This window comes from Chiloscyllium plagiosum, unplaced genomic scaffold, assembly GCF_037043375.1.
Source record: "Chiloscyllium plagiosum isolate Xiang-an unplaced genomic scaffold, Cpla_swu_hap1 HiC_scaffold_26, whole genome shotgun sequence".
NCBI lineage: Eukaryota > Metazoa > Chordata > Chondrichthyes > Orectolobiformes > Hemiscylliidae > Chiloscyllium > Chiloscyllium plagiosum.
The window spans coordinates 5,664,546-5,689,738 of record NW_028270164.1 but is presented as its reverse complement, the minus strand read 5'-3'; the positions used below and the strand labels follow the sequence as shown (position 1 = coordinate 5,689,738).

The window sequence follows — 25,193 nt, the reverse complement described above, 5'->3', positions numbered from 1 at the left end:
GGAGTACAGCCTGTAGAAACAACCTGCAGTTGGAGTCCTTTAATGGTGGTGGTAGTTACTGCACTTCAGTTCCCACACAGTTCTGGCTGACCAGGTTCTCTTGCTCTTACCATCAGAACAATTTACAGATAAATCAAACTGCTTGGCTATGTCAAGAATAGCCCTTCGCTGGCCAAGCATTCTGATATAGTAAGACTTCAACTTGAAGCTCCTGGTTTAGAGGCATAGATGCTATTGACTGTGTTGCAAGACTACCACAGCGTAGACAGAGAGAGAAATTATGGTGGTAGTGGTCCACATGAGAGGACCCCAAATTAAAAATACAGATGGGTTACAAAGCTCATGCCAGGGCGTTTGTCTTCAAAAGGGTAGTGGAAAACCAGAATCGTCTCTTAAAAAGCTACTGAGACAAAGTATCAGAAATACTCAAAATGGAAACTGATAGATTTTTGTTTAACAAGGGTATTAACTGTTGTACAAAGGTACCAGGTGAATAAAATTGAGATTCCAATTAGCTTTGATGTAATTGAATGATGGAAGAAGTTCCAAATGGCTGAATGGTCCCCAAATGGACAAGACTTCTCATTGGCACGGTCCATTCCTGGAAATCAGTTTAAGAGCCTCAGAAGAGTTTCAACTTGGGCATGATCATTATAATCAAATTTTAATGTGTAGTAACAGCAATGAACAGTTAGAGCTGACATCAAACAATGCAAATTTAAATTTTCCTCAAACAGCAATTACATGAATTACTCACCAGGTCATATGCAAAAAGTGATATCAACCGCGGGATAAATCCTCCACTGCTCCTTTAAATTGTGGCATAGAATCACTATGTCCAGCAGAAAGGCAGAGGATGATCTTGTTATGTTGTCACATCCAAACGATATCACGAACAGTGCAGTGCTGCTTCAGTACTGCACTGGGAGTATCGATCTGGATTATGCACTCAAGCCTCTGGAGGTAGGCTGGAAGCTCATCCCTCCACACTACAGGCTCTCTGCCTTTATTCCTGATGAAGGGCTTTTGCCCGAGACGTCGATTTTACTGCTCCTCGGATGCTGCCTGGACTGCTGTGCTCTTCCAGCACCACTAATCCAGAATCTGGTTTCCAGCATCTGCAGTCATTATTTTTACCTGGAAGCTACAATGTTCTGACACAAACTAAGGCACATAAAAAAAAGAATTAACAATTTCCTATATCCTTTCATTTCAAGACTCCAAAGACTGAGGCCAGAAAATGAGCCATAGGGATCAGAAAGACCCCAGATTCTCTCTCTAATAAGCTGATAACAACTTGGACAGTGGCAAGGATACAAGTGATCGCAATGCTCTTGGGTTAGGAAAGGTGAAGGAAAGTCAGGGGAAACCCTAATTAGGTTTTAGGAAATATTCTGAATGATGCGACAAACGTAGTAGGATAAGGGGTTAGTGAGAAAGTTGCTGATGGCAGCGTTGTAACTGCTGTAACAGCAACTTTCAAAAGTACACTGGAGCAATTACACGAGACAGCAATAATCTAAAATGGAACATAAAAGGGTGTGATCTGGATTACAAACCTGGAGGTAGTGGATCAATACATAGAACAGTACAGCACAGGAACAGGCCGTTCGGCCCACAAAGTTGTGCCAAACTTGATGCCAAATGAAATTAATCCTTCCTGCTTGCCCTTGATCCATATTCCTCCATTCCTTGCATATTTATGTGCTAATCTAAAAGTCAGTTAATTGCCCCTATTGTATCTGCCTCCAGCACCACCCGGACAGTGCATTCCTGACTCCTATCTCTGTAGGAAAAATTTGCCCCTCACATCTCCTTTGGACTTTCCCCCTTCTCATCTTAAGCACATGCCACTAGTATTAGACATTTCAACTCTGGGAAAAAGATTCTGACCATCAACCATATTTATTCATCTCAATTTTATAGACTTGTATAAATCTCCCCTCAGCCTCTGCCACTCCAGAGAAAACCACCAGAATTTTTCTAGCCTCACCTTATAGCTCATACCCTCTAATTTAGGCAGCATTCTGGTAAACTCTTCTGCATCCTCACCAAAGCCTCCACATTCTTCCTGTAACGTGGCAATCAGAAGTGAATGCAATACTCCACGTGTGGCCTAACCAAAGTCTTATAAAGCTGCAACATGACATCCTGCCTCTTCTACTTCATGCCCCGACCTGTCAAAGCAAGCATGCCGTTACTGCCCTATCTGTTTGTGTGGCCACTTTCAGGGAACTATGGACTTGAACCCCAAGATCCCTCTGTATATCAATGCTGTTCAGGGTCCTGTCATGAATCGTATACTTTTCCTTAACATTTGATCTCTCAAAGTGCAGCATCTCATGCTTACACAGCTTAAACTCCATCTACCCTTTCTCCACCCATATCTGCAATTCATCTATACCTTTGACACCTTCTACGTTATCCAAAATTCCACCAACCTTTGTGTTGTCCACAAACTTACTAACCCACCCATCTACATTTTCATCTAAATCATTTATACTTAGAGGTCCCAGTATGGACCCAGTATGAACACCACTAGTCACTGTCCTCTAGCCTGAAAAACACCCTTCCACCACTAACTACCTCTGTCTTCTATGGGCAAGCCAACTCTGAATCCACACAGTCAAGTCACCATGAATCCTATGCATCTTAATCTTCTGGATGAGCCTACCATGAGGGACCTTATTGAAAGCCTTACTAAAATCCATGGAAACAACATCTGGGTGGGTTGCGCTTCGGCGGGTCGGTATGGACTTGTTGGGCCGAAGGGCCTGTTTCCACACTAATGTAATCGAAAAAAAATCTAAAAAAAAAATCCACTGCTCTATCTTCATCGATCACCTTTGTTACCCCCTTGAAAAATTCAATCAAAGTTAGCAAGACATGACCTATCCTGCACAAAGCCATGCTGACTGTCCCTAATTAGGCCATGCTTTTCCAAACGTGCATAAACCCAATCCTTAAGAATTCTCCCCAAAGCTTCCCAACCACCAATGTGAAACCTACTGGTCTACAGTTTCCTGGATTGTCCCGATTTCCCTTCTTGAACAGAGGAACAACATTAGCTAATTGCCAGTCCTCCGGGACTTCCCCAGTGGCTAGCCAGGATACAAAGATCTTCCTGAAGGACTTATGCCCGAAACGTCGATTCTCCTGTTCCTTGGATGCTGCCTGACCTGCTGCGCTTTTCCAGCAACACATTTTCAGCTACAAAGATCTTGGTCAAGGCCCCAGCAATCTCCTCTCTGGTCTCTCTCAATAACCTGGGGTAGATGCCATCAGGACCTGGGAACTTCTCTATGTTAATGCTCTTCAGCAATTCCAATACCACTTCTTCCTTGATCTCAAAATGCCCTAGCATATTAGCACGCTCCACACAAATCTCACTATCTACCATATTCTCCTGCTGAGTGAACACTGACGCAAAGTACTCATTTAGGATCCCACCCACGTCTTGTGTTTCCAAACACAAGTTCCCTCCTTTATCCTTGATTTCGCTCTAGTTATCCCCTTGTTTTTTTAATGTGTCTATAGAATGCCTTGGGACTCTAACCCTCTTGGCAAGGTCATTTTATGACTCCTTCTTGTTTTCCTAATTACCTGCTTGAGTACTTTCCTTATATTCCTCACCGACCCTGTATGTTTTTCAAGTTTCCTGAACCTTGTATATGCTTTTGTCCTTTTGACAAAATTCACAACCTGTTATCCAAAGTTCCTTTACCTTGTCATCCTTGTCCCTCCTCCTTACTGTAACATGTTGGTGTTCAACTTTGATCAGCAGGTCTTTAAACAATTCTTATAAGTCAAGTGTGGACTTGCCTGTTAACAGCTCCTTCCTAATACAAGATGTAATTTGCCTTCCTCCAATTTAGCACCTCTCCAAAAGGTCCTGTCTGATGCTGGTTCATAGCTATCTTAAAACTTAAGGAGTTGTGATCACTGTTCCCAAATGCTCTCTCAATGAAAGGTCAGTCACCTGGCCAGGCTCATTAGCCAAGGTCCAATATGGCCCCTCCTCTAGCTGAACTAACCACATACTGTTTCAAGAAATCCTGTTGGATGCACAGAATAAATTCTGCCCGAAGCCTTTTTGCTCTAAAGGGAGCTGCAGTCAATATTGGGGAAATTAAAGTCACCTATTATGACAAGTCTTTTTTATTGAATCTTTCCACAATCTGCCAACATATTTGTTCCTCAATCTCTCGGTGACAGCTGGGGGACCGATAGTATTACCTATCAGAGTGATTACACCCATCTTATTTTTGAGCTTTACCCATATTGCCTCAGTAAATCAGCCCTCCAGTATGTCCTTTCAGAGTGCAGATATAACATTCTCACTGAATAGTAATCCAACTTCTCCTCCTCTTTTATCTGCCACGCTATCTTGTCTAAAACAATGAAACCCTGGAACTTGAAGCAGCGAATCCTGTACCTCTCTCAACCAAGTCTCTATAATAGCCACAATATCATAGTCCCATGTACTGATCCAGGCTCTAAGCTCACCTGCCTTACCTATAATACTCCTCGCTTTCAAATAAACACACTTCAGCCCACTAACATATAGTGTTCATTTACCTGTCTCTGCCTGCCCTTCCTCTCTGATTTACTGGGCCTTGGCTTGAGGACCTGGTTCCCAGCCCCCACTACTCTAAACCTTCCAGAGTAGTACTAGCAAACTTCCCTGCTGGGATAGTTTTCTCCCCAGTTTAGGTATAACCCATCCCTTCTGAACCACCTTGGGACTTGAAAACCTTGAAACTATGCAACAGTTTTTACTTCACAACATCTCCATACTAGAAAATACTGCAATTTGTGTAACAAATGTGTGGTTAAATACTTCTTCAGTTAATTCTCAAATTAGATTTATCTTCATTGTAAAAGGTGAATATAAAGTTGCCATGATCTTACCAGACCATATGGACAGAGACACACGACTGGAGGTGGTTTAACCCGAGGGTCACCATGCCTCAGGGAAGGGGAGGGGATGAGGGGAGAGTCCTTCATCTTCAAAGAAGAGAGCTATTAAAAATCTTATTCCCACAATGTAGCAACGTAGCCCAGTGTTAAGAACCTCGTTTATTGTGCTGAAACGGCATGGTTAAATCCATACTTTGAAAATGATCTAGCTTGTCAAATGAGGGGTGTGGGTCCAAGTTCACCAGTTTCACAAGGGGAAACTGGAAAATGAAATCAGGTGAAAGCATCAGACCTTTGATTCTAAACAGTGCAGTGAGTTTGTCATTTAAATAAACGATTGGGTGAGAATATAGAAAGCATGGTTAATAAGTTTGCAGATGACATTAAAATTTGTGGTAGACAGTACAAAAGGTTGTCTAAGATTTACAAAGGGATCTTGATGAATTGAGCCAATGGGCTGAGAAGTGGCAGACAAAGTTTAATTCAGATGAATGCCTGATGTTACATTTGGGCAAGACAAACCATAGAAGGACTTACACAATTAATGGGAGGGCTGTGTGCAGTATTGTCCAACAGGTGCATAGTTCCTTGTAAGTTACATCACAAATAGACAGGGTGCGAAAGAGGCATTTGGCATGCTTCCTCCATTGCTCAGATCATTGAGTAAAGGAGTTGGGAAATCATGGCGAGGTTGTACAGGACATTGATGAGGCTTCTTCTGCAGTACTATGTACAGTTCTGGTCACCCTACTATCGGAAGGCTATTATTAAATTGGAGAGGGTGCAAAAAAAATTTACAAGGATGTTACCAGGACTAAAGTTCATCAAGAAGTTTATAACCACAAAGAGACAGGTTGAAACTGCATCATTAAGTTTGTAAGTGATAGCCAGGGAAGTGAAAACAGTCATAACGGAACCAGTCATAACCTCCATTAGTGGGATCATTCAATATTTCCACCTCAGGTGCCAAATGGTCCTGAACACGACACCTTGCCTTTCTTCCTAGTTTCGCTAATTGTGCACGAGAGAGAGAGAGAGAGAGAGAGAGAGAGAGAGAGAGAGAGACAACACGCACGTGCTTTAAAGTGCCAACTGTCAAACTAGGGCAATCTGAGACACTTACAGATATGGTAGACTAAGAAATCTAAACACACCACACCAAACAGAGAAATCAATCCATGCTGCTATAAATGCATAATTGGAATGTATGTAACAATGAGGCATATCACCCAAAAAAAAGAGCGGCAAGGAAAGAGGATGGACAAAACCAAGGACTGCCAAGAAGTAAGTGATTTTTTTTTTAAGTGGGTGAGATCTAAACCATAGGGTCTCCCTCCCATCCACCTCCTCTAACCTTAAAGAGTCTGTAAACTCGATAAGTTCAGGTTTTCTTTTTTTCTTTTCGTTGTTCAGTCTTGTGTGGGCTTTCAGAGTAGTGGGTTATGGCTGATAGGACAGTTGCATGTCCCTCCTGCAGAATGTAGCAGGCGAGAGACACTTCACATGTCTCCGCTGGCCACATCCGTGGGAAGTGCACCCAATTCCAACTCCTTAAAAACCTGAGTTAGGGAACTGGAGTTGGATGAACTGCGCATTATCTGGGAGGCTGAGGGAGAAATTGAGAGGATGTACAGGGAGGTGGTCACTCCTCAGACACAGGATAAGGACAGCTGGGTTACACAGTCAGGGGAGGAAAGGGAACCGACGGTCAGAGCAGGGATCCCTTATGGCCGTTCTCCTCAGCAATAAGTATACCGTTTTGGAAACTGCTGGTGGGAACAGCCTATCTAGGGAAGCCATAGTTATCAGGTCTCTGGCATTGAGCCTAGCACTGTGGCACAGGAGGGCGGGGGCGAGGGGGGGAAACTGTTTAAGGAGTAGATGTTGTGAATGATGCTTAAATTTGTTCCTCAGAGATAAGCAAGGGGTAACATTAAGGAGCCTTGGATGATGAGAACAGAGGAGCTTCTCATCAAAAGGAGGAAGGCAGCTTACGTAAGGTGGTGAAAGCAAGGATCCAGCACAGCTTTAAAGGATTACAGGCTTACTAGAAAGGAGCTCAAAAATGGACTGAGGAGAGCAAGGAGGGAGCTCGAAAAGGGCTTGGCAGGAAGAATTAGGGAGAACCCAAAGGCATTTTACTCATATGTGAGGAATAAAAGATTGAGCAGGGAGAAGGTAAGGCTGATCAGGGATAGCATAGGGAACTTGTGTGTGGAGTCTGAGCAGATACAGGAAGCCCGAAATGAGACCTTTTGCTTCGGTTTTCATTCAGGAAAGGGACCTTGCTGTGATTAGAGAACTTTGAGGAGCAGAGAAAAGGCTTGAACAGATCAAGATTAAGGAAGTTGATGTGCTGGAAATTTTGGCAAACATTAAGACTGATGAGGCCACAGGGCCAGAACAGATTTATCCTAAGTTGCTCTGGGAAGTGAGAAAGGAGATTGCTAAACCACTGGTGAAGATCTTTGCTTCCTCACTCTCCAAGGGAGTTGTACCAGAGGATGGGAGGGAGGTACATATTGTTCCTCTTTGTAAGAAGGATAATAAGCTGAAAAAGGTGTTGCTGGAAAAGCGCAGCAGGTCAGGCAACATCAAAGGAACAGGAGAATCAACATTTCGGGCATGCTTAATCTTATGCCCGAAACGTTGATTCTCCTGTTCCTTTGATGCTGCCTGACCTGCTGCGCTTTTCCAGCAATACATTTTTAAGCTCTGATCTCCAGCATCTGCAGTCCTCACTTCCTCAAAGAAGGATAATAAGGAAATCTCTAGCAATTACAGACCAGTCAACCTTACATTTGTGGTCAGCAAGGTTTTGGAAAATATTCTGAGGGATAGGATTTATGACTATTTGGTAAAACATACTGTTTAAAACAGTCAACATGGCTTGTGAGGGGCAGGTCATGCCTCACAAATCTTATTCAGTTCTTTGAGGAAGTGACAAGGACAGGTCAACTAAGGTCGAGCAGTGGATGTGGTGTATATGGACTTCAGCAAGGCATTTGATAAGGTTCCCCATGGTAGGCTCATTCATAAAGTCAGGAGATATGGGATACAGGGAGGTTTGGCTCTCTGGATTCAGAACTGACTGGCTGACAGAAGGTAGAATGGTTGTAGATGGAAAGTATTCTGCCTGGAGGTCAGTGGTGTCCCGCAAGGTTCTGTTCTTGGGCCTTTGCTCTTTGTAGGTTTTATGAATGACTTGGATGAGGAGGTTGAGGGGTGGGTTAGTAAGTTTACCACAAAAGGTTAGAGGTACCGCTGATAGTATCAAGGGCTATTGCAGGCTGCAGGGCGACATTGACAGGATGCAGAGCTGGGCTGAGAAATAGCAGATGGAGTTCAATCTGGATAAATGCAGTGTGGTGGAACAGAGGGATCTTGGTGTTCAAGTACACAGATGCCTCAAAGTTGTCACCCAAGTGGATAGGGTTGTTTAGAAAGCATATGGTGTCTTGACTTTCATTAACGGGGGATCGAGTTTAAGAGCTGCGAGGTTTTGCTGCAGCTCTACAAAAGTGAGACCACACTTAGAATATTGTGTCCAGTTCTGATCACCCTATTATAGGAAAGATGCAGAAATTTTGGAGAGGGTGCAAAGAAGGTTTACCAGGATGCTGCGTGGACTGGAGGGCTTCCCTTATGAAGAGAGGTTGACTAAGATCAGACTTTTCTCTCTGGAGAGGAGGAAGAAAAGAGGTGGCCTGATCGAGGTGTACAAGGTAATGAGAGGCATGGATAGAGCCGATAGCCACAGACTTTTCTCCAAGGCAGGACTGACTGCCACAAGAAGTCATAGTTTTAAGGTGATAGGAGGAAGGTATGGAGGAGAAAACAGAGATAGGTTCTTTACGCAGAGAGTTGTGAACGCATGGAATGCGTTGCCAGCAGTGGTGGTGGAAACAGAGTCATTAGGGACATTTAAATGACTGCTGGACATGCACATGGACAACAGCGAATTGAGGGGCGCATAGGTTAGGTTATTTTATGTTAGGATTAACCCTCAGCACAACATAGTGGGCCGAAGGGCCTGTTCTGTGCTATACTTTTCTATGTTCTGTGTTCTAATATGGAGGATAACAGAAATGGAAAAGATACAAGGTCCGCTCTTACATCCAGTTTCCCCAAGGACAATGAATATGTCAACCACTGTCCGTTCAATGACAATCACCCAAATTCCTACTCCTAAAATTGGATCATGTGGATTCAAAAGTCAATGTCACAAATGACAGAAGGCAGAATATTTCCACCAATATTATTCCAGTGTAAAGCCAGAGAATGTTATTTCTGTATTGTTTAAAATGTTTTTACACTTGATAAATGATTCATATCTGTACCATTAAATGTTTATCAGCTTTCAAGTTTGAATTTAATCAATTTGCAATGCTTGGTTATTTGAATTATAATAAGGAACAAAAGCACATGGATTCCCATGTGACACTATATTTAAACCACAAGTGAACTGGACAACATAGCAAGCAATCAATAAAGCTACAAGTTGTTTCATGTTCTTACAAATGGTCTAAACATGTTTGCACGCCAGGAAACACATGCTTTCTAAAATTACTTATCAGATCAACAAATATCTTTAAATTTGAAAAATCTCGTTGAAGGCACAGCTTGCAGTAATCAGGGAATGGGGCAGTATTTGAGGCACTGGATTTCCTGATCTGGTTGTGACTGGAATGTAGAAATCTATCAAAGTCATGTTTTAGTTTATCTGAGCTTTTTTCCACTGACTTTCATTTCAACCTTTTTCCAAAATTTTAATGCAATGTCATTCAGTGCAAATTCCATCACCCATTTCACCAGTGTTTGTGACCTCCTGAAATCTTTTATTATTCTCATTGTTCACTACAATTCCCAGTTTTGTCAAATTTTGAAATGCCATCCCCGGGAGAACCCACAATATACTCTCTGTTGTGTGAAGTAATGATTCTGAAGGGGTTAATGTTGCATTACGTTCCATTCAATTTGATAATGTCACACAAGTTTTAGTGGAAGTGAGGGCTAATCTGATAAATTATTGGAATGAAGACCTTTCTCCATAGGTCTCCTCATAGTCTTAGTAACTATGATTAGTTCACTGATGTTAACTTGTACCCGATTGCTATTATGCAACAAACAAATCAAAGTCTTCGTCTTGTTAAGACTCCGTTAGGAACAACAAAGTACCTCAATGCCATGGCTGGTACCCCAAAACTAGATTCTTTCCTTTAGTCTACAGACCAAATGTTCCCTACTACTTTGTTTTAAGCCTTAGCCAATTTTGAATCTGGGCTGTCATAGTGTATAATCTAAAATTACACTTATGCAGCACTATGAATATTAAAAAAAACTTTACTGTGTTTCACAGAGATGTATTCTTACAAAGATGGACACTCAGTCAAAGGGGTATTGGGAGGGATGACTAAAGATTTCGTCGTACAGGTGCATTCTTGAAAATGATTTCACAAAAGGAGGAGGAACCACAGAGAATGCTGGAGAAAATAATCAGGTCTGACAGCATCTGTAGAGAGACAGCAACAGAGCCACAGAATCTGCTGGACCTGCTGAGTTTCTCCAGCATTCTGATTACTGCAGATGCTGGAAATCTGAAACATTTTGCTTTTATGAGGAGGAGGAGGAGTTTAGGCAGGGAATTCAGTGTCAAAAGTTCCATATTTTATTCCCATACTTTCATTTTAATTATTGAAAAAAGTGTTCAAAAATTCATTTTAATATTTCCTCTCAATTTGGTAAAAGCCAGAGAATGAATAAGCTGGAACTTGACCGAAAATTAGGATTTAGCATTCTGTCTCAATTTTGCCACAGAGTCCACAAAACCAGGACCACTGTTTCAGTTCAAAATGTCATTTCAGTTTAAACCTGGTCCTCCTAAAATTAAAAAGAGATTGACATTCCAGTTTGAATTTAGCAGATGACAACTTTGGTCAACAATTACATGATTCTTCATTTTAATCTTCTCTTACAGGACGTATTGTTCTTGGAGGTGAAAGCCTCAGTTAAAAACACCCTGTTCTTTCCTTAAGGCATCAGGTTTTAAACTATGCACAGGCATGATTGAAAATGAAGCACAATGCCTGCATGAACCACCGAGAGAAACAGTTGAGGTGTCAGCTCATCCAGTTTCCCTGGGTGCACACCACACACACTTAACGTTATTGCTGAAATACCTGCACTGAATAATTTTCTAAGTCAGTCAGCTTCGCAATTCAAAACAGCAGCAATGTTTGTTACTATCAACAGGGTCTGTTAAAGGGGTAGCACCATATCAGCTAATGATTTGATTTGCATTTTGTGGATTTTTCAATTGTGAAATTTCATTTGTCCATTATTGCATAATAAACCCCAGAGGGAATAGGAAAAACAGAGAAAGATGATAAAGCCAAATAGTCTGGAAAGCATAGGCAGTGACCGTAAATGTCAGTTTAATTGAAATACATTGGTCAGAGCTTTACCAATAATGTGGAATAAGATATTGTGAACGCTGACAAAAATGTTTTTGCGAGTATTCAAAGTTTATACAAAATAAAGTAATAAAAACTCCTAACAGTCAAAAAGTCAAAGAATGAATGAGAATATTCACCTTCTACAGAAAGAGACTTGCATTTCCAAAGTGCCTTCAACCTCAGCACATACAATAGCACTCTACAACCCATTTTGAAGTGTAAGCTTTCTTGCAATATAGGAAATGCAACAGCTAATTTTCACACCGCAAGATCCCACAATCAGCAACATGATAGTGATCATATAACCAGTATCAGTGATATTGATTGAGGGAGTAATGTTGGCCTGGACATATAGGAAAACAGCATGTGTGGTCTTCGAGTGAAGTGGGTTTTGTTGCAAAGGGGATAATTGGAACCAAGCCTGCAAGTAAATCAGTAAACTCTCTCTCTTTATTGTTGTACCTCTATGTTAATTTGTATCCACATTTATAATACAGGAGCAAGATTCAGCCAGCTTATCCAGTCTGCTCCACCATTTGATCATGGCGGATATGTTTCTCAAAACCATTCTCCTGCCTCCTTCCTGTAAATTTTGATCTGTTTACCAATCAAGAATCCATCTACCTCTGTCTTAAATGTGCTCAATGACTTGGCCTCCACAGCCCTCTTTGGCAATGAGTTCCACAGGTTTAACCACCCTCTAGCTGAAGAAATTCTTCCTCATTTCATTAAAGGGTTGTCCCTTCACACGGAGGTTATGGCCTCAGGTTCTGGTCTCTCCTATTAGTGGAAACATCTTCTCTATGTCCACCCTAGTCTAGATTAGAGTGATGCTGGAAAAGCACAGCAGGTTTTTACCTCTATGTCCACCCTATCCTGGCCTCTCAGAATTCTGTACGTTTTCATTAAAAGACCCCCCCCCCTCATCCTTTGAACTCAATCAAATATGGACCCATAGTCCTGAACGGATCCTCATGTGACCAACTCTTCACCCAGTGACCATTCTTATAAACTACACAAACTTGTTGTTAAGCTGTCAAACTAATGTATTACTTAGGCAAGTCAAAGTAAGTGTATATCATTCAACACTTGTCTTTTCCCTTATTTAATTTGATCATGTCTCATCTGAACTCCACATACTGACACTAATTCCTTTTTGTTTAAAACCTTTGCTAGATTTCTGGTAGGCAGCTTTTTCCCCACCCTCTCTGGTTTTTTGGGGAAGTTCCAGCCTACCTCTATTATTTGTGTGAACATACTTAGACAAGCAGTTTGTTTTTAAATGTGCATATAAAGTAATACAGTACAGAAGGATGTTACGAGACTGGTGATGATTATATATTATCAGGTCTTCATTGATAAAGTTTTTCCATGCGCTCGTGTTTTGTCTGGATTGCAATTAATTCCCCCAGGTAACCAAGTAGCTACATGGATCAAAATTACCCAATCCACACTAAGAATCTGACAGCCAATAGCAACAAGAAATCAAAGAAACACAAGGAGCCACTACACTGGAGCATTTACGTCATGTGGTAGCTGTATTTTGCCAGAAAGTACACACTCAGAGCCTACTGTCAATATTACTGAAGATGGGTCATTGGACTCAAAATATTAACTCTGTTTTCTTTCCATAGAGCTTACCAGACTACCGGAGTTTCTTCTGCAATTTCAGTTCCAGCAGCATTCTTCATTTATTTTACGTTAATTCTACTTGTCAATTTATTGTCTCTCCAAGTTTGACTCCCATTTCTAGGCTATCCTTCAGCAGTATATGACAAAGAGGACGATTCCTCCTTCACCCCAGTTGGCACTATTGTGCTCCACTCTCACAATTTGTGCATAAACCAACATATACCACATAAAAAGGATAGCTGAATTCAACTATCTGTCTAATACAGGATTTGAACTTGGGACTATCCAATGGAAAATGTAAAATTATCCCTTTCTCTCATTGGGACTCCAGCTCTTTAATCCTTGAGTACCTGTCTACTAACACAGAGAACAAACTATGGCAAATGCAAATGATTAAAGATGACAGTAATCTCATGAAGTTGCACAATTTAATACATCACTAAATTCAGAGATTATATTACAACCATATAATCTCTTCTGGATATCCGTCATTCTTGGCATCATTTTTTAAAAGTCAAATAATCTGATATTTAAACTTCTTAACACCACATCCCTTCGTGTTATGTTATGCAGATTGTTTAATCCAAATTTTTTGATCAATCCATTTTTTATTCACAAGCCAATTTATCAGGAAAGGAGTGCATACACTGTGGAGGTTAGAGGTAGCGTTATTTGACTTTTGGTCCAGTTTTTCCCAGCACTGATGTTTAAGATGGTAGGAGGAGACAATGTAACCCACCAACTGATGTGTAATGATCTTGACAGTGAAAGAGTTTTTTTTCTGACTGTACCATAGGATTTTTTTTTTTAAGCAAATCTCAATAGGCAGACAGGGCTAAAATTTCATGTCTCAGTTACACAAATAGTACCTCTACAATGCTGCACTCCCACCGCAGTTAAAACTGCACTCATATCTCTAGAAATGATCTTGAGCCCACAATGCTCTGGATGTGAGGGTGCTATAAAATCAAATAATTTAAATTTGAACCAACTACATTTGAGACACTTACCTTTGGCACATGTGGATTGAACTCTACTGCTCTGTGTATTGCTTCCACAGCATTCATTTCTGCTGTACTGAGCCCTCGCCGGGAGGCTGCCTCTGGGGAGAACCTACATTCAGGCAAAAACAAATAAGAACTTTAAGGGAAAGGCCACTCCTCTTGATGGTGACCAAGGTTGTACAACTCAAAATGCCGCCCTCATAAATGAATATTTCTCTCCCTTCCCATGTCCATGACTGAACAGGTTGGGGTAATTCTCTTTAGAAAAGAAAAGGCTGAGCAATGAACCAATGTCTTCAAAGTCTGAAGGACGAGGTTGCTACTAAAATCAGAGACTACAAATAAAGCATTGGAAATACTCAGCAGGTATAGCAGCATCTGTGGAGACAGAAACAGTTAATGCTTTAAGTCAAAAATGACTCCTCTTCACAATATCAGAAAACATAAATAAAATATTGCCATTGATAAACCCAACAGAATTTAAAAGAAATTTCATATACAAAGGACAATTGTGAACACGATGCCACATGTTAAGACGAATAACAGAAATGAATTTAAGGGAACCCAAGGTCAGTACAGGGTAGAAAGAAATAAAAGTATTGCTATAGAATTAGATGATGTATAGTAGAAAGAGGATCATGTGCAGCATAACAAAAGGTGCCACAGTGGCTCAGTGGTTAGCACTGCTGCCTCACAGCGCCAGGAACTCAGGTTCGATTCCAGCCTCACCCTCTGTGTGGAGTTTGCACATACTCCCCATGTCTGTGTGGGTTTGCTCAGTCTAAAGATGTGCACGTCAGGTGAATTGGCCATGCTAAATTGCCCGTGTATTCAGTGCATTAGACAGAGGGAAATGGGTCTGCGTGGGTTACTCTTCAGGAGGGTCAGTGTGGACTTGCTGGGCGAAAAAGTCCTGTTTCTACACTGTAGGGAATCTAATCTAATCAACATAAACCTGTGGGCCAAATGGCCCGTTTTCTCCATTATAAAACCGAATGCAAGTCTATTATCACTTCAACAGATGTGCAGACAAGAGTAAGCCTAAAACCAAGGCCTCATGCCATTAAGTTGGAGAGTGTAATTGCACAACATCTCATTGCACCAAGAGAAAGAATCTTATATTAAAAACAGAAGTTAACACTTGAAAAAGAGGAAGCAGGAGAGAACACAAGGAAACACAATATTGACTAACAAATAGCTGTTCTTGCTGATGTCAAATTGACATAACAGCTTCATCACAATGTCGCAAATCACAGCACTGCATAGTGTCGCACAAAACACTTTCAATGTTCCATATCTTGTTTTGCTGGGTTTCCTTGGCCTTCATAAAATCTTTCCCACAGATATTTGCTAAGATTGCTGATTAAAGTCTTCTCCTGTAATGTTAATTGTTCTTTGGATATGGGTAAGACTAGTGAAGGAGTGTTCATCAATCACCCTAGTTACTCTGAAGATAATGCAATAAATTTATTTGAGATGGGACAGATTTAATGTTACATTCGTGTATTGGTCTCTACAGGCATTGACACAAAAGACCAATTCTGCCACAAGGGCCACGTACGAGATGGTTATCAGAAATTGTTTTCGAATGGTGTTTTTGGTGTTGGCCAAATCACTGCAATTATTGATTATCTCCATTGTCACAGGCTCAGTGGTATTTCATTCAGTTCTAATTCACCTCATCACCCAATCTAGGACCTTGGATTTTTGCAATCATCTCAGTCAAAGCACATCATCACAAGAGCTCCTCAGGGGAGTGTCTGAGGTAAAAACATCTTCAGCTGCTTCAAAGACTTTGTTATAAAGGTCTCTGGCATTGAGCCTAGCACTGTGGCACAGGACGGATGGGGGGGGGGGGGGGGGGGAATATATGTTCAAATACACACAGTCCAGCTTGCACAGGCACCATCTCCTCCAGAGCCTTATATGCTACTATGTTCAGCAGCATTCATTTACCTTCAGATACTGAAACATTATACGTCCAAACATAGCAAGACCTGGATAATATTCAGGCTTGAACTGATCAGTGGCAACAAAACAAACAGTCATGGGACACAAATGCAGACTAATGACAATCTCCAAAAACAGGAAAACTAATCCTTGTCCCTTGACATTAAATAGCATTACCATTCTCAAAAGCATAAGTTATTGATATTCTGGGGGCTTTGCATTGATCAGAAGCAGAACTTGACGAGTCATATAAATATAACAACAGGAAATCAAGAGGCTAAGAATTAGGAGGACCTCTTAACTGGCTAACCATTGCCCACCATCCACAAGGCACAAGTCAGAAGAATGATGGAATACTCTCCACTTGCCTGAATGAACAACGTTTCAACAGTACCCAAGAAGTCCAACAGCATTCAAAAAAATGCAGCCCACATGACTGACACCAATACACTATCTTCAACACTCACTTCCTCCACTAGTGATGCAGTGGCAGTGTGAACCCTCAAGGCAATGAACAGCATTTTCTCAGCAAATTACCTCTACCAGTCAGAAGGCCAAGGGCAACAGCTACATAGGAATTCAACCTGCAGGTTCCCGCCCAAATCACACACCACCCTGACTAGGGAACAAATCAACAATCCTGTAACTTCCTGCCCATTAGCACGGTGGGTGTACCTACACCACATGAACTGCAATGGCTCAAGATGGCAGCTCACCACCAAGGACAACTAGGGAGGGGCAAAAAAAAATGTTGGCAAGATAACGACACCCACAATGGATAAAAGACAAGTTCTCTCTTTCCCTTCAAAGTATGTTTCATCATTTTGATCATAATTTCAGTCATCGCATCCTAAATGTTCCTGCATGGCTACTGGCTTTTGTGTGACATGTAAAATGGTGGAATTTGGACAGGTCACAAAGGTAATGGATGCCTGGAATGAAATTACACAGCAATAATTTAACTAGGGACTCAATAAGAGAGTTGAACCTAAGTGATTTTGAACATTGTCCAAATCTGACAGATAGTAACTTACTGTCACAAAGCAGGACATTGTCTTTCACATCTCTGACTTAATTGTTCTTTATTCTTCTTTTGTTTTCACTCCTCCCATTACACTAGATTACTCATCAAGCATTCAAAGGGTCCTGTGCAAAGTACACAGCTGAGCCAGCTACACAGATGGGAAAGTCACTACCAGAACGACACTGCCATTTCTTCAAAAAGAGTCACCAGATATCAATTCTGGAACATCCCCCACACCACTTCCAACAATATTACACATGCATGTACATCCAAAGGAGAGCAGCAGTGCTTCTCAATGACAATTAGGGATGGGCAATAAATGCTGGACTGGCCACTGATGCCACATTGTTTGAACTATGCCTTTTTGAATTAAAGGTGCTATATAAATGGAAATTATTGTTGTCATATGACCATCTGTACCATCATTAACAGTGTTATAATAATATGGAAAATATAGGTAGCTTAAGATACTCCAAACTATCCAGAGCATTCAGCTGAGGTCAGAAACTGAGAAAGTGAGCTCCAGTTATTTATAACCAGCATTTGAAGGCCAGGAATGTGCATCAGCCTTGAACTGGCTCCAAGCCATTTACACTGCACAGTTAACATTTGCATTCTGAAACTCAGACAGGGTAAATGGTTTCTCAATTTTATATTCCTATGTTAATTCTTCCAGTATCCGTCAGATAACATACACAGAATAATTTGTATGAAACCAGTGGCAGACATTACAATACATAACGTATAGAGAGGTTTTAAAAGATTGGATCAGTAAATATGAATTAAAATAGTAGGTTGAAACAGAAGCCATGCAGTCCCTTGCCTCCATGTCTTTAAATCCTTACTAAAAACGTAACGCCCTTAGTTTTGAAAGGTCCAACAATACCTCAGTTTCCCCCATCGACCCAACAATCGCTGTTCCAACCCAGGATCCATTGTTTTATCTGCAGGGGAGTGGGAGAAGGAACACTTCTTCCCCCCTATTGTTTGGAAAAGGGTTCTTGATCATATTTCTGAACTGCTCTAATTTTATTATGTTCTCTGGATTCTTGATTTCGCTGGAAGAAGTTTTATTCTGTATACACCCTATTGAATCCTTGATTCAGAACTCCTTTTTCTTCCAACATCAAGGATGTATAAATCAAATATATAAGTGCCGTCTTCATGGTTTTGCCACAGAAGTCAACTCAGTAATACATTGAACACTATTGTCTGTAACACATATCCCTAAGTCTACACCATTGTTGTAAATTGCCTGTGGTGCTTCTTTGATTAAAGTTATGTTGCTTTTGACTAGTGAGTAATAGTATAACATGCAAAACACTGTTTATGCCCTGTTTATTATTATTCCAGCTTTTCATCAGGAATGACTTTTGCCGAAAACGTCAATTTTCCTGCTCCTCAGATGCTGCCTGACCTGCTGTGCTTTTCCAGCCCCACTCTAATCTAGACTACAAAAGGAAGTCGCATGGCAAGGAACTATAGGATCACTGCAAGTTTACAACACAGAAAGTCAACATTTCAGTCCAGAGTTTCTGCATGGCAGTAAAAGATAAAACATTTAAAAATTAGTCACTAAATCTTGTTCCACTTTCTAGCAATCATCTTCATGGAGAAAATAAATTCTGATGCCCAGTGAGAACACTGGCACATGGAGTATGAGGTATACGGAATAGTCTTTGGTGCCAAAACATGAATTCTGTTTCGCTTCCACAGATACTGCCAGACCTGCCGAGCTTCTCCAACATTTCCTCTTTTTATTAAGGAATAAAATGACATGTTAATAAGGAGAGATGAATACATGCAGGGAAAGACTCAAATTATAAACGCACTCAAGTCTTAGGCCATTTGGACTATTCATGTTGTGACTAATTTGCAACACTCCACAAGATCAGCAGAATAAACCATTCAAAAATAATTCTTATCAGTTCAAAAAGCTTTGTTCGTTTCTGAGCCAGTACGTATCAGAATGAACAAAATTTAATATCATAAATCACCTATGCATTTCATATTAAAATGAATTAAAATACCCTCAAATGTTTCAGGGAGAAGGACTGTGAAATATTAGAATAAATTAACATTAAGAGATAATAAAGAGGACTTGAAAGTGGATAAATCTGCAAACTTGAATAAGATGTTTCCTAGGCTGTTGAGAGAGGCAAAGGTGGTGGTATCAGAAGCTATAGCAGTAATTTTCAAATCTTCTCTAGCCACAGGTGATCTGCCAGAGGACTGCTAACATCGTCACATTATTTAAAAAGGGAAATTACAGACCAGTCTAACCTCAGTAGTGGGTAAGTTATTAGAAAGAATGTTGTCGGATAGAATCAAATCACAATTAATCAGAACCTCTCTTTCTGGTATGTCCTTTTCCATGACTACAAGTAACTAATAATATAACCCAGTCTCAATGACTGAAATGTTCTCCTCGTAACACTTCTACTACTTGCTCAGTTATTTTCTCTAGTATTAGGTCCAGCACTGCCCCATTTCTTGTATTTGGAGGTGCCGGTGTTGGACTGGGTTGGACAAAGTTAACAATCACGCAGCACCAGGTTATAGTCCAACAGGTTTATTTGGCCAAATAAACCTGTTGGACTATAACCTGATGTTGCGTGATTGCTAACTTTGTCTACCTCTTGTACAATATCACATGTGCTGTCTTAAAAAGCTCTCCTGGATATATTAAGAATACTGCTTCGTCTAAGCCTTTCCCGCTTTTGTCTATCATAATTAATATTCAGGAAATTGAAATCCTCAGTTAGCCAACAAACTTCCCCTTCTGTCTGCTTCTGACAGTTTGGCAGTCAATAGTACATTCCCAATGTTACTGCCCCCTTTTTTTTTATTTTTAAGTTCTGCTCATACGGGCTTAATTGAGAAGTCTGCTAGGATATCATCCCATCTTACGGTTGTAATTGGCTCGTTGGTCATCTCCTCTTTTACACCCCTTCCCACTGCACTTGAAGATTGCATAGCCCAGAACACCAAGCTGCAATTCCTGACCCTCGCTTAACCATACCTCAATGGTAGTTATACTGTCATATCCCAATGCATTAAACAACATCCTCAATTCATCTGCAAGATGACACGCACTAAACTGTCATCCAACTGTGCCGAGCTCCCTTGTGTAGATACCTCAAGGTACTGGAGCAGTATCACCAATGCTGACTGCACAAGATGCTGGGAAAACAAATGCACCAACACCCACGTCATCGACCAGATCAACATCCCCAGCACTGAAGCACTGACCCCCCCTCCTTGATCATCTGCAATGGCCAAGGCACAGTGTCCCCATGACCGACATGAGACTCCCCAAGAAGACACTTTACGCCCAGCTTCGAAACACCAGGTAAGTGCCAGGTGAACAGAGGAAATACTTCAGGAATATCCTCAAGGCCTCACTGGTGAAGTGCAGCATTCCTACTGACATCTGGGAATCACTGGCCCAAGACGGTCTAAAGTGGAGGAACAGCATCTGAGAAAGCATCTGAGAAAGCATAGAGTACCTCAAGACCTGCTATCAGGAAAAAGTGGAAGCCAGGAGAAAACAGCACAAGGAATCCGTTGGCACACCAACCCAATCCTCCAGGCGACCACCTTCTGCCCCATGTGTAGCAGAGTCTGCAGAAGCTTTAGATCAGACAGTGACCTATGGACTCACCCTGAGAGTGGAAGAGAGGCATCATTGTCTGCGAGGGACCGGAGATGATGATGATGCCTTGATTCCATCTTTCCCAAAATGGACCCAGCAACCCAGGAATGTAAAGCCATCCCACCTTCATCAATTCTTTAGCCTCGTATTCATCTGCTCAACCCACCTATTTCTACACTCATCACGATGCATTCAGAGATCCTTTTTTTCAATGAGCTATCTATTTATCTAAATTCTTGTCACAGGATTCTACCCAATGCCGTAGGTACCAGTGTGAATCACAATCGGTGATCATCATTCCAGTTCAGAGGACCCTGTGGCCAGTGACATCCGTGGCCCTGACCCCACAGAGTCATTTCTGGGGCACCAGAAACACCTGTCTGACCTCCTCATTAAGTGTTCGACCACTACACTTCTGCTCCTTTCAGTGCATGAACCATCACTCTCATTGCTTTCTAATGCAGAAAAACGGCTGTCAAGTGAGATGAACTGTAAGGCTTTCCTGATCACCTACCTACCTCCCTTTGTTCCTCCCATGGCAGCCCTTCCTGAAGCTGCAAGCTGATCAATGGTTGCACAGCTTTTCAGAGGTCCAGTGCATACCAATCAGCATGCCAATACACTGAATTCTGCACGCAGAAGTCAGAAGCCCACACAGTGGAATAAAGATGATGAGAAGAGGAGTGGTCACCACGTGTAAAAATGTACTATCCACATAAAACCCAGTTTCAAAGATGCACCGCAGTACCACCTACCAATACTCTGCATGTTTCTTTAGTTTGCCTTTCATTGTCACAGAGCGCAGAGATTGGAGATCAAGTCCTTGTTTGAACTTACAGGTGCACAGATGTATATGGGTGCCTGCATTTTTCCTTTTGAACTGAGCACCCACCCTACACAATACTCTAAATTGTGTATCCACTGCCTCCAACTATGCTCACATGGATGAATGACAGCACTTCACATTGTTGGACATGTCAGCTTTTAGAGAGAACAATGAACCAATGTCTGTCTGCTCCAAGGTGGACCGAAAAAAGCTCTTCCTGCATTATTTCAAACATCAGAAGTGTCCCTGGTGCCTAAGCCATTATTCATCCCTCACACACAGAACACAGATTACCTGGCTACAAGTTCTTTGGTGAACATGGGGGGGGCCTGTTGGGCACATTTTGAGCATCCTGAGAAACACAAACATAGGAACTAGGAAGAGAAGTCGGCATTTCAGCTCTTTTGAGCCTGTCCTGCCATTTAATATGATCATGGCGATCATCCAACTTAGTAACCTGCTCATGCTTTCTCCCCCATACCCTTTTATTCTTCTTACCTTAAGAACCATATCTAACATCATCCTGAAAACATTTAATGTTTTAGCCCCAACCATTTTATGGCAGAGAATTCCACAGGATCACCATCTCCAGGTGGCAATTTTTCTCTCGAGGTAGACTAAAGTCACAAAGCAAGTTCTCCCACAGCTAAATTGTTTAATAATTTATCTTTTCCTATCATCAAGAATATTAGCTGTGACTGATTGGTAGCAATCATATCTCAAATCAGAAGTGGATTCGAGTAGTACTTCAGAAATGCAAGCATTTAATCAAGCCTGACCCTACAGTGCAATAGTGTGAGTGATGTTGGACAAAACATTAAAACAAGGCAGCAGCTAAACGGTCTAGAATCTCACTAGTATCCTCACATACGGAGGAGGAAGGACACTACTTCGACTGGGACAATACATCCATCCTAGGACAAGCCAAACATAGACACACACAAGAATTCCTAGAAGCATGGCATTCCAACCGGAACTCTATCAACAAACATCGGGTTAGACCCCATCTACCACCCCCTGAGAAAAGGAGCAGGAAGTGACTTCACCACAGGAAATAACATCACCACCCCAAAGAAACCCAAACATATAAATAGAAAGCAGGAATTTTTCAGCATTGCTTCGCATGAGGCCCACAGAAGATGTTACCTAGTAAGATAGCGAAACGTCTGGAAATGAACCTTTCAGCTCAGCGAGCAAACCTACATCCAAAACTTCAACCTGAGCTACAAAACTTGCTATCACCAGCTAAATCTTTGAGTGGGTGTAAAAGATACCACAACAATAAAATGTCCTGGGTGCCTCAACCAATCTCAGTGAGCATAGATACTCTAGTCAATTTCTAATTGCAGTTCGTGGGACCTTGCTGTGCACAAGTGGATTACTTTTTCCTTACAGGAAGCAATACAATAACTTCAAAAAGCAGGTACTTGGCTGTGAAGCACTTTCAATATTTTTGAGGTTCCTCAGGGTGTGGATAGTACAGTGGTTATGACACTGGACGTATAATCCAGAACTCTCAGGATAATGTCCTGCAGACACCGAGTTCTCATTTGCTTTTTCCAATTTTGATGGTGTTCACTCCTACAAATGGTCTTCATTTGAACTTTTTCCAAAACAAGGTAGGCTACTTTATTCTTAAAATTCCAAGTCCCAACAGTAGCAACATTATATTCAGACAGCATTAGAGTAGCAAACATCTCATTTGCTATCATAACGTGACTGTAAAATGCATTCTGAAACTGAGGCACATAAGGAGTTGTTAGGACAAATGAACAAATGGTCAGTCACAAAAGTAATTTTAAGGAACATGTTAAAAGATAAGAGACGCTGAACTGCAGACAGGTGGGAAATTCCAAAGTAAGAGCCAGGGAGCTTAAGGTACCAGAACTAAAAGAGAAACTATGAAATCTAGGATGCAGAAGAAGCCACATTGTAAGTGCAGAGATATCAGGCATATTACAATGAGGGAGGGCTGAAGAGGGTTATGGCAGGAAGGAGGGATGAGGTGCTTACTTGTCTGATACAGCACGCGCTTTCAGCAATGCAGCTGTGTAGCATATCGTCGCTGATTTTGGCAAGCTGATATCTGTAATCAAAAAGCATTATAGATTAGGGTATACATTCTAATGAATACTTAACAGGAAAATGATCAGCAGCATTCCAAATACACCCCGCCACCCAAGCAGATTTATGCTGTTAGTCACATTAAAAAGGATATGGAGGCAGTGCCATTATGACCAGCCATAACCAAAAGGCCGAATGGCCTATTTTAGTATTTAAATTCTCAGAATCATACAGTAGAATCCCTTGGGTCCATTGAGGCTGCACCGATTAAAATCTGCTCTAAAGCTACACCAGTCCCACTTGCCAGCATTTGGCCTATGGATGTGAATATTATGACCTTTCAAGTGCTCATCCAAGTTTTTTTTTCATAAAAGATTATGGATTTCCTGCCTCAACTACCTTCTCAGCATTCCAGAATCCCACCAACCTCTGTGTGGGGGAAAAAAAGGTTTTCTCCAATCCCCTCTAAACCTCCTGCCTTTCAACTGAAATAATACCCTTTGTGACTTTTCAATTAAGGGGAACAGCTATTTTCTATCCACCCGGTCCATGCCCTTCACAACCTTATACACTTCAATCAGGTTCCCTCTAAGCCTTTTAAAAAAAAACACAACCCAAGCTTACCCAACTTCTCTTCATAGTTAAACTGCTCCATCCCAGGCAACATCCTGGTGAACCTCTCTGCATCCCCTGCAATAACCAAGCAGGCACTCATTTGTCCAGCTGTGGCTGAAGCGAAGTGCAGTACAACTACAAAATAACCACCCTGCTCTCGTAATCCATGCCATGGCTGATAAAGCCAAAATGTCCCATATACTTTAACTACCCTATTAACTTGTCCTGCCACCTTCAGGAATCTGTGGACAGGCACCCCAAGATCCCGCTGTCCCTTTCAGCTCTCTACTGTCCTGTCATCAAGTACTCTTCCCCTGGATATTGAATATCTGGATTGTCCCAAATCTTACCTATCAGTATTTTGTCATGTCCCTCTTTGCTCTCCTATGCATTCTTAAGTCATCCCCGACAGGGCCTCTGTTGATTTGCTTCCTTTGTTAAAAGTCACTCTTTCTCTTCTTAGTCAGTCCTGAATGCTCCTAAACATCCAGGGTTCTCTGGGCTTGGTGCTCCTACATTGCATTCTAAAGGATTTTGGGCCTCTACTCTCGCCAATTCCATTTTGAATGCTATGCCACTGTACTACTGTTGATTTCCACAGAAGTAGCTGTTCGCAATCTACATTAGCCAGATCCAGCTTTATTTTTGATAAAATCTACCTTCCCCCAATCCAAAACCCTACTTTTTTGCAGACTCTTTTTCCTTTCCACAACAAACTTAAAACTACTGATGTTGCCATCAGTAAATTACACTGCCACCTCGAACAACTTCCACAATGAGGTGCAGCATCACACCAGCCCTTGTTGGTTTTGCTAAATGAAAAACTCTCCTGAATACAAAGAAACCTCCCTCCTCTAAACCTTTTACACCATGACTATCATAATTAATGCTGGGGAAGTTGAAATTCCTTAACGTAATTACCCTATTATTGTTTTTACATAACTGAGTGAATTGTCTACGTACCTGCTCCTCTACTGCCCACTATTTGAGGTTTGATAATACACTCCCAGCAGTATGACTGCCGTCTGTTTATTCCTAAACTCTACCC

General features: G+C 41.4%; 1 protein-coding gene across 3 annotated transcripts in view; it reads right to left on the bottom strand.

The window, feature by feature from the left end:
* LOC122563035 (suppressor of tumorigenicity 7 protein homolog) overlaps positions 1-25,193 on the bottom strand; it is a 167,422-nt gene that overhangs the window by 43,700 nt on the left and 98,529 nt on the right. For all 3 annotated transcript variants that reach the window (XM_043716363.2, XM_087973441.1, XM_087973440.1), the window contains exons 10-11: positions 23,480-23,552; positions 14,018-14,120 (exon numbers count right to left, since the gene is read on the bottom strand). In XM_043716363.2, the coding sequence (XP_043572298.1) occupies positions 14,018-14,120; positions 23,480-23,552 (176 nt within the window). The remainder of the gene's footprint in view (positions 1-14,017; positions 14,121-23,479; positions 23,553-25,193) is intronic.